At 37.8% G+C, this 11,176-nt stretch overlaps 1 protein-coding gene across 1 annotated transcript; it reads left to right on the top strand.

The window, feature by feature from the left end:
* Nucleotides 1-2,913: 2,913 nt before the first annotated feature.
* LOC133323938 (slowpoke-binding protein-like) lies at nucleotides 2,914-6,633 on the top strand (the record flags this gene model as incomplete). Its single annotated transcript, XM_061532839.1, has 3 exons — nucleotides 2,914-3,163; nucleotides 3,225-3,461; nucleotides 6,448-6,633. Coding segments are annotated over 3 exons (673 nt in total), but the record flags the coding sequence as incomplete, so codon positions are not given.
* Between the last annotated feature and the right edge of the window lie 4,543 nt (nucleotides 6,634-11,176).

Raw genomic sequence — 11,176 nt, 5'->3', positions numbered from 1 at the left:
AGGGCAACTGGACAAGGCGGGAACAAGCACATACGAGACTTACAAATCAATGTGGGTACTAAAATCAGACCTGGTTGTGTGCGCGGAAACAAGATGGCGACTTCCACCGTCGCAGTATTTTGGTATTGTATCTTCCCAGTGTTTGCAGACATTTTGCAATGACATCGTCTCCATATAAGGATCCCAAAATTTTTTTAAACATTTTGAATGCACATCACATGTTGAATTGGTATACAAAGTTTAACACGGCCGAACTTTACGATTTGAGCTGATGAATGAAAGCTGGAATTGTCATAATGCGCAAATTCGAATTTATCCCAAGACTACACACACATACAAATTGTGCAGTACCACTCAGTCATAACACCAACGATATATAATATTCAATCAGCACTGAGGTCAGACTACAAGTTTACCGAAATATGACCAATTACTTCGAAATACTTCTTTCGCCAACAACTTTCATAGCTGTGTCTCATCTTCGAAAATCGACACGACCGATTTACTACCTGTTTAGGTCTCATACGCATAGATTCACCCTCTGTGACGATCAATGTTTGGTGATACAATGACCGTTTTTTTTTTTTTTTTTTTTTGAAAAATATCCCAAAGGTTTTATATTGGCATAATTCCTTCTAGGTCTCTTATATGTATCTAAAACTGATTACCCTCAAACAATCCTTCTGCAAAAGACCCGCACCATTTGTATCGTCCTAAAATCATTAGATGACTTGAAGGGTCCGGGGGGTCTTTCATGAGAAGAGAGTTCATAGGAGTTAAGGGATCAACCATGTTTTTAATATAATAACTTCCAATCTCTGTTCTGATCCGAGCAAGTATTTCTATGCTCTGGCATACATATATAAAACCAGTGAGCGGACCAGTATAGTCGGACGGAACCGACCATACGATATTCTACACAACTACCACGAACCTTAATTTCCTGTGGATTTTTATTCCGAACCTGGGCAATATTTCATGATAGTTGCACTCTCTTGCCCGAGTAGAGGTCAGAAGCACCTCTTCCATACACTGACATATTTTCCGAATATTACTAATAATCAGTACAGACCTTCTAATTACTTGTCCAGATTCCCTTCAGAGTGGGTTGTGTTGTGATGTTCGGTTTATAATTGTGGCCTATAGATCGACTCGAAAAAATACAAAAAAAGGTTTCGGTCCACTTCATCCCAAAATTATTATCCCATCATCACCGAATATTATAGGCGTTGTCCTTGACCATAACTGGAACTTCATGAAACATTTCAAAGCTATCAGCGATATATTTTCGTCCTCCAGAGTGGTAATGGGTTACTAAATAATATCTGAACACGTAAGCACCTGTAAATATTTACGTGTAACTCCCACATCCAAGCACATACGACAGTGTAATTGGTATCCATTTAAAGGTCATCCACACCTCTTGGATATGCTATCAACTTCTCGGGTCTATGTCCTTCAAGAGTGAATATATACGCCATAGAATACAAATTTTGTCATTTTTCACACAAAAATCATCTTTATCAAAACAGACATGCTTATTCTTTGGCCCGCCCCCCTTCACCATGTAACAATTCGTGATTTTTGGGCCATAATTGCTGCCTCTGGAGCGACCAGAAAAACCGACGAAAATAAAGTTTTTGGTCAATTTCATCCCCTAAATATTAATCAATCTTTTCCAAAAACAATAGGGGTCTTCATTGGGCCAAACTCATTCTACATGCAAATGAAGATTGGTCCCTAACTTTGACCTGTAACGTGTTTACAAATTATAATGGACAGACGGACGGACGAAACTACACACATGTCTAGATCGACTCAGCTAGTCGAGATATGACGATCGGTATAGTTAAAGGTGGGTCTAGGACAGTGATGCACACGGTGAGAGGATGACAATTTGTATATGTATGTGTGAGACTAGTACACAAAGCTAAAGCGGCCCACACACGTTAAACATGTGCGTTCCATCGGTGTGAATGAAATTAAAAGAAATTAATTAAATAAAAAAGTTTGGTCTTTTTTACGTCGTCCCTATCGCTGTCCATCTTCAAAAACCAAATTCGAAATGAAGTTTTGTTGATGTGTTTGTGGCCTAGGAGCTTCACACCGATCAAACGTACATATTTGACGTGTATGGGCCGCTTAAGAGTAGCCGCAAAAATGATTCGCACCACCATAGACATGTTTACTCGTTGAAGTCTCAACGGCGACTAAACAAATGAGCGTAAGAATCCGTGTGAGTTGAGCTGACCGCTAGAGTGCAAGGACGTGCATCCCTGGTCTAGGACCAATATTTCGCGGCGTTACAAACTCTTGGGGCTGCACATAGCTAAAATACCCTGACAACATAGTTGTGTAGGGTATAAAAATTACAAAATGAAACTTCAAGAAACTTTAATCCACATTCTTTGTTTAGCTATTTTATAGAAATTAGAGCTCGTGACGCTCACTCACATGTCATCTTCATGTTATATGTCACGTATATAGATCCTTAAGGACAACATTGAAAACTTTATATCACTTAACTTTAAAATGTCAAATAGCATTTCTACAATAATACTACCAACTTTAATTATGTCATAATGTCTTCCCGAAATATGTGTGTATTATAAATTAGTTAGTGTATTCTATGACGTCATCATACTAACCATTTATTATTGCTAGAATTTTCAGAAATTTAACTAACCGTTGTACTAACCCAAAATATATACAATTATGAGCTAATTTCCCTAACTAACAACTAACCTTTATTGTAATTTCTAATACTTAACTTTTAGTTAATTACCTATCCTATAAGTAAACTAGTTAATGTTAATTAGTTAAGTTCAAGTAATTAATTTAATTTTAGTTAACCAATAAACGAGACGTATAAAAACATCTTGATATTATTCCGAACACCCCTTGCTAATGAAGTGTTGTTTTATTTTCATCCCTCATCCCCCTGCACCATTACAGACCCAATATCAAATATCAATACTCAGCCTTAGATAGTGGCAATGGTGTCGTTGAACGTTCGCCCCGTGAGCGGGCTCAGCGAGAAAAGGCGCTCAATGCCACCCAAGAATGGGTACAACAATCGAATGGTCGTTATGAGGTAATTGCCCATTTGGATGAGATCGGTTCGAGGCATGGGAAAAATTGGTTCCTCGTAACTGATTCTTCGGTAAGTGTTGAGCTATTCAGAATTTATTACGAATCATTAAAAATTTGTGTTTTTTATTTAGGTCCGCACTGATCGCCTTATGACCATGTTAACCCTGCCTCCGGATTGTGTTGCCTTCGAAGATCTCTCACCCAATGAAAGTCCAAAGGGTATTCTAATGGAATTATTGGGTTCTCTGCATCATCCCTATATCTATCCAGTGCTCGATTTGGGCTTTCTTCATATCAGTTCGGGAAATTTCGCCTGTTTGGTAACGCCCTTCAATTCCCGTGGTAGTCTTAAGGATTTAATCTATAAGGTAAGTGTATATCATACTTTTACATACGAGGGAGAAAATTAAAAGATGTATCAGAGACTGTCAAGCGACGGAAACATCATGAGGACAAATAATACTTTCATAAACGAGCCGAAATAGGTAGTATTTCTGAAACGAAATGAACCAGAAGACTACCTGCGTCATAGACTAACTGAAGTGTCAGGTAGATTTACAAAAACGAGATGAAGGCTTAAGTAGACTTTTATTTATGAACGAATTGAACGGTCCCGAAATATTTATGGCGATCTCAAGACCCAGGAAGTTTTCATAGACGAACTGAAAAATCACTAAATCTTTCATAGATGAGAGGAAGGGTAAGGAAACTTACAAAGACAAGGTAATCTTTCATAGACTATCAGGGAGGTTCATAGGCATAGTGAAGAAGTCTCCCTGACCATTTCATAAATGAATCAAAGGCCCAAGAAGTCTTTCACAGACTAGCAGAAGCCTCTGATGCGAGCTGAAGGGTCAGGGAGTCTTTCGTAATCAATTCGAAGCGTCAAGAAGTCATTCACAGACTAGCTGCAGATTCAGGGACACTTTCATAAGCAAGCTGAAGGGTCAGGAGCTGAAACCTCAAAGGCGAATATAAAGAAGTCGTTATTCTTACTGAACACCGATGAGTATTTCTGGCAAGGGTCGTCGACGAATTCTTCACGGACGAGCTGAAAGGACAATTTGAATTATCCAAGAGTTTTATAAACAAATCGTCGCACTGTGGCCGAAATGCTGAAGCGTAAAAAGCTTCAGAGGCAAAAGGTTTATGCGGCTTTTAAGAAGCTGAAGGTTCAGGAATGAGAGCGGAAAGGTCAGAGTGTCTGCATAGATAATCAGCAGTCGAAGGGTCAAGAAGTCACTCGCAGATGAGCTGAAGCCTCAAAGGCGAGCTAAAGATTCTGGAATTCCTTCATAGACGAGCTGAAGTGTGAGGGAGTCTTTCATAGAAAAACTTAAGGTTCAGGGAGTCTTCAGAAACGAGTAGAAGTCTCAAGGAGTATTTCGCAAATGCAATTAGGCCTCGGAAGCGAGCTAAAGGTTCTGGGAGTCTTTGATACACAGCTGATTGTCGGCATTGATAAGCAGAAATGTTTATAGACTTGCTAAAGGGCCAGGGATTATTTCATAGACGAGACTGAAGGGTCAGAGAGTCTTTCATAGGCGGGTTAGAAGGTTAGAGGCTACTTATAGCTGCAGGTTCAGGAAGTCTATCATACATAAGCTGGGCCAGGTTGTCTTTCAAAGACGAGCTGAAGGGTCGAGGAGTTTATAACAGATTTGGTGAAGGTTCAGGGAGTATTTCGTAGACGAAACTGAAGAGTCAGAGATCCTTTCATAGGCGGCATAGAAGGCTAGAGACTACTTTATAGACGAGCTGCAGGTTCAGGGAGTCTATCATACACAAACTGGGCCAGGTTGTCTTTCAAAGACGAGCTGAAGGGTCGAGGAGTTTATAACAGATTTGGTGAAGGTTCAGGGAGTCTTTCGTAAACCAGCTAAATTGTCAGTGTTTTTTTAGACGAACTGATGGGTCAGGAGCAGAAACCTCAGAGGCGAACTGAAGATTCAGAGATTCTTTCATAGATGAGCTGAAGGGTCGGCGAGTCTTTCATATACAATTTGAATTATCCGAGGGTTTTTATAAAAAAGTCACAAGCTGATCAGGGAGTCGTTCAAAAAAGGACTGATGATTCTTGTATAAACGAACGAAGCAGGAGTATTCTGTATATGAACTGAAGCAGGGAGACTTTCATATACAAGTTAAGGCAGGGTGTATTTGTAGCCAAGCGAAGAGTTCATAGTAGACGAGCGTGAGGGAATCTCTATGGACGACCCGAAATAGTCTCTATAGAAGAGCAGAAGGATAGGAGTCTATGTAGACTTGCGGAGGGGAGTCTCAATCGCTAAGTTGAAGGAAGCCTCTACAGACGAGTAGAAGGGAGTCTCTATAGAGAGGAAAGAGTCTCAATAGATTGGACTTGAAGGAAGCCTCTACATACGAGCCGAAGGGAGTCTCTACAGACGAGCAAAAGATAATCTCTATAGATGAGCAGAAGGGAGTCTCTTTAGATGAGCGGAATGAAGTCTCTGTAGACGAGCGTCATGGATTCTTTAAAGACGAATTTAAGGGAGTCAATCGGTGAGCATAAGGGAGTCTTCATAGACGAACTGAAGGGGGGTCTTCATAGTCGGGCGGAAGGAAGTATCTATAGTCGAGCTGAAGGAATTCTTTATAGACGAGCAGAATGTAGTCTCTATAGGTTGGAGTTGAAGAAAGCCTCCATATACGAGCTGAAATGAGTCTTTATAGACGAGCAGAATAGAGTCTTTTTAGACGAGCAGAAGTGAGTCACTGTAGGCAAGCGGAAGGGAGCGATCTACAAGAATTGGCAGTTATTTTCGACGAGGTAAAGGACAGGGTTCTCTGTAGCTGAAAAATAGAATCTATATACAGGACCTGCTGCAGGATATTTTAAAGTGTAACTGTCTCCAGTATATCATCACAGCAATTAGTTTTGAACGCAACAACAACAATACACAACTGTAATACAGATTTCCATTAACGATTAGAATAACATTTAACAACATTGGTTAATTAAATAGCCCCACTATCACGGACACAGCAGCAAGGTCAAATTCTTTAACATTACACTGGGGACGATTAAAGTTTTAATGGCCACTGCCTACAATAAAAATACATAAAATGATATATAATCTACACGAGCAATTATAAAAATTAAAAGAAAAAATAATTGTCAAACAACTACAAAAACACCGCACCACAAATGCATTTTTATTTACATTTATGACCAACATACGATACAAATATAAATGTATGGTGTGTGTGCGTATGCAATGAACTTAATAAAATGCTTTTAACCAATGTAAAATAAAAATGCATGAATGTGCAACTTTGTTTTAAACTTTCATTTAATTTTGAATTTCATTTTGTCCATTTCTCTACTTCTAGGCCCAATGGAACGAACCATGGTCACGTAAATATACACGAAAACCAAATGGCCTACCAGTCACGCAAGTCCAACGTTTGGGTCGTCAAATCTTGGAGGCACTGCTGTTTCTAAAAGAGCGTGGCTTCCCGCTACACGGTCATTTGCACAGTGGAAATGTGATTTTACAAAATGGTGCTGCCAGGTAAGGTTATTTTCAATCGATGTGTGGGTGCATTTAATTTTATTTTTATGATGTTGTTTAATGTTATTTATAAAGGTCAGTTAACTTCACTAAACGTAAGTAAATGACGTTGGTGTAATTACTGACGACAGGGGTGTTGTATTACATGTGTATTAATTTCTGGTGGGATACCGCAAGAGTCCTATAAAGTTAGACGATTTTTCGAGTGGTAGCAATTTTGAACCAAGGCTTGGTTTCAATGGACTTCTATGTTCTTCCACAAAAATAACCTAACAATCGTAAAAATTCAGACTGATAATTTATGGGTGAATTACTAGAGTTGTTTAGAAAAGATCTTTAAATATCTTCGAACTGTTCTATCCTCTACAATTCGTTGCCAGTTTTGGCAGAGACATTCAATTTAGCGTGAGATTTGTCGATAGGCGACATAATTCGGTTGTATACTTGTATAAGATCCAATTAAATACTCAAATGATATTAAAATTTCGCCGTATATTAAATCAGTTTTGCCTCTTTCTCTGCTGAAGCATTCAATGTAAAGCATCCTATGATGACTATGGGGCCTCCTCTGAAAAATAACCCAATATTCTTTTTATTTAATTTTTTTGTAACCCAATTTTGCTGAAAAGCTTGCTCATCTTTCCAATTTTGGTATAATTGTTTTTCTGCCCTACAATTCTCCTGGTAATCTTAAGTATTTAATCTATAAGGTAATTGATATTTTAATATGAGAAAAAAGACGACCCGATTCATAGACGAACTGAAGAGTCAGGTAGTTTTTTTATAAAAGTGTCAGCATCAAGTGGCGGCAAGAGTGATTCTCAAACTTTAAACGCATTTTTCTCGAAGCAGTGTTTTTACGAATGGCGGGCACGATAACTCAAAAACTAAAACTAATCGGTTCCAAATTTATACACGTTTCTATAAGAGCTATCATATGAACTTGGATAAAGCCAATCTTCCTTATTATACCCTTCACCACACTATGGTACAGGGTATTATGTCTTTGTGCATATGTTTGTAACAGGCAAAAGGAAACGAGATAGACCCATTGTTCCTTTTGAGAATATGCATGGAATCACTTTCTGAGTCGATTTATGCATGTCCGTCCATCCGTCTGTCTTGCTGTCGATGTTAAATTGTAAAAAAAGTACAGGTCGCATTTGATTGAAATTGGATGAAATTTGGCATAGGTCACTTATTCGATCCAAGGACGAACCCTATTGAAATTGGGAAAAGTCGGTTCAGATTTAGATATTGCTCCCATATATATTTTCGTCCGATTTAAGGTAAATGGTGTACCAAAGTCCCTATATATCTTTCGATTTGCACGAAATTTGTCATAGCGTAATGAATTAGATCTAAAATGATATATGTTAAATTTCCTGAAAATCGGTTCAGATTTAAATATAGCTCCCATATATATTTTCATCTGATTAAATATAAAAAAAGTCCACATATATCTTTCGTACTGAACTTAGTATAACCTAGAAGTTAGATATAAATGCTGCACCGGACTCCCCAGGTGGGTCCGATTGGCACAAAATTTTGCACAACTTATTGAAGTTATTATGAGATAACGTGTAGCAAGTTTTGTTGAAATCGGTTCAGATTTAGATATAGTTCCTATATATAGTTTAGTCAGATTTTAAGTAAAAGGTACACCAAAGACCCAAAGTTATATAATTTATAAACTGCGTAGCATAGCTATAATGGACCCACTTCGTTATTATACCCTTCACCACACTGTGGTACAGGGTATTATGTCTTTGTGCATATGTTTGTAACAGGCAAAAGGAAACGAGATAGACACATGGTTCCTTTTGAGAATATGCATAGAATCACTTTCTAAACCGATTTATGCATGTCCGTCCGTCCGTCCGTCTGTCTGTCCATGTTAAATTGTAAACAAAGTACAGGTCGCATTTATGATCCTAATTGGATGAAATTTGGCATAGGTCACTTATTCGGCCCAAGGACGAACCCTATTGAAATTGGGAAAATCGGTTCAGATTTAGATATAGCTCCCATATATATATTTAACCGATTTAATGTAAACGGTGCCTATATATCTTTCGATTTGCACGAAATTTGGTACAGCCTAATCATTTAGGTCTAGAATGATGTCTGCCAAGTTTCCTGAAAATCGGTCCAGATTTAGATATACCTCCCATATATAGTTTCGTCCGATTTCATGTAAATGGTGCCCCAAAGTCTTTATATATCTTTCGATTTGCACGAAATTTGGCATAATGTATTGAATTAAGCCTAGAGTGATGTCTGCCAAGTTTCGAGAAAATCTGCCCAGATTTAGATATAGCTCCCATATATACTTTCGTCCGATTTCATGTAAATGGTGCACCAAAGTCCCTATATATCTTTCGATTTGCACGAAATTTGGCATAACGTACTGAATTGAGCCTAGAGTGACGTCTGCCTTGTTTCGTGAAAATCGGTCCAGATTTAGATATAGCTTCCTTTTATTATAGATTGATTTTAAGTAATTGACGCACCAAGGAACCAATAGGAACAAAACGTTCTGAAAATTAGTATAGCCTAACCTGTGACAAGTTTGTTTGAAATCGCTTAATATTTGGATAGAGATTCCATATATATTTTCGCCCGATTTCAAGTAAATTGGGCATCAAACTCCTCCTCATTGGGCATCAAACTCCTCCTCATTGGGCATCAAACTCCTCCTCATTGGGCATCAAACTCCTCAGATTGACATCAAATTTTGCACAACGTACAAAATTGAGCATAGAATTACGTAGTTGCGTTTTCTAGAAGTACAGACATAGCCCAATGGATGACCTATTTATATTTGTTTGAAGTCGATTTACATACTTTATGGATAGATCTAGGTAGATTCACATTTAGATAAATATCACATATTTTATTTCATCCAATTTCATGTTAATAGTCCTGTTTAATATACCCATAGTGGTGAAGGGTATCATATAGTCGGCCCCGTCCGACTTTACTACTTTCCTTACCGGTTTTTCACAATAAAATGATTAATAACACATATTATTCATCCAAAATAATTAATTTACTCTTTTTGGTTTCGCCTAATTTTGAAAGTGCAGAATTAGGTGAATGGTCAGGATTCATTCATTGCAGAGCTGAAGTAGCAAGACGTCTTTCATAGACAATCTAAAAGGTTTATGAGTTTTTGTGGACGAACTAAAGAGCCAGGGAGTCTTTTATAGCCGAAGGGCCTGAAAATCTTTATAGAACAGATCAGATAGGTCAGTGAGGCTTTATAGGCGTGCTATTGTATCAAGTTACATTTCATATATGGGTTTGAAGGGTCAGGATCATTCATAAAACAGCTGAAGGAAGTCTTTCAAAGGCATGTTAAAGAACCTTTCATAGTCGAACTGCAGAAAAGCGAAGACGTTTTTTGAACGACCCAAAAACCATTAATTGCGAGGGCAGGGAGTATAGGAAATTTGTCACAGGCAAGTGGTATGGTGAGGTTGTCTTTCACAGATAAGCTTAAAAATATGAAATTCTTTAATATAGACGCTGAAGGACCAGGGAATCTTTTATAGTCGAACTAAAGTGTCAGCGAGTCTTTCAAAGACGAAAGGAGTCTTTATAGACGACTGAAAAATTGTGAGCTTCAGGTTCACGGAGCATAGGCTAGCTGCATAAAATCTTTATTTGATTCGATATGACAATTCATATAATATAATGTTTGAAGATTATTTTATTATCTTACTGCACCTCAAATGGATGCATTTGTGGCTTTTTGCAATCTTCTGGCTGATTTTACACCAAAATCGTAAATGTTTGATTTGGCCAAATATGCAACTTTTTTTATGATTTGTTGCCATTTTAAAGGTAACTTCATAATTCCAATTTGCAAAAAATTCTAGTAGTCGATTTTCACAATCCTCCTTAGATGCCAATTTTTATCATTAAAGAAATTTGCAATGCGAGATAATAATCGCTTGATACCAAGTCCGGACTGTATGGCGAATGCATTTAAACTTCCCAACCAAGCTCCCAAAGTTTCTGGCGAATCACTGCAGATGTGTGTGGCCTAGCGATGTCCTGGTGGAACACGACACCTCTCCTGTTGGTCAATTCTGGCCGTTTCTGCTCAATTGTAAATGGTTTAAAACAGTTTTATGCCGGTTAACTGCGATCATTTCTCCGATTTTATAGACATTTTCGACGAAAAAATAATGGATTTCGTTTTTCCCCAATCGAATGTTCTCCGATTTTATTGACATTTAAGTATATATTTCCAAAGATCCTACTACTTTTGATAATTTCATACAGACACCAAACCCCAAGTGACGAAAACAACGTTTACATGTCTGCATTCAAATCCTATAAATTTCACAGTAAAGCGCATACATTTCAAATTCATTTCTTCATGCTCGAATAACCAATTTCCATTGTTCTATTTCTGTACAATTGAATGTAATTATACTACTCGTATGTACTTCATGCCAAAACTGTTTCGAAACAAATGCGAACATACTTGACGAATTGTCTTCAAAAGTATTTAAATATAAGAAAAATACATTCAT

The sequence above is a fragment of the Musca vetustissima genome, unplaced genomic scaffold, assembly GCF_032173495.1.
Source record: "Musca vetustissima isolate MV318-11 ecotype Yass unplaced genomic scaffold, APGP_CSIRO_Mvet_v1 utg232214, whole genome shotgun sequence".
NCBI lineage: Eukaryota > Metazoa > Arthropoda > Insecta > Diptera > Muscidae > Musca > Musca vetustissima.
Note: the sequence above shows the minus strand (reverse complement) of the source record. Positions and strands in the feature narration are given on the sequence as shown.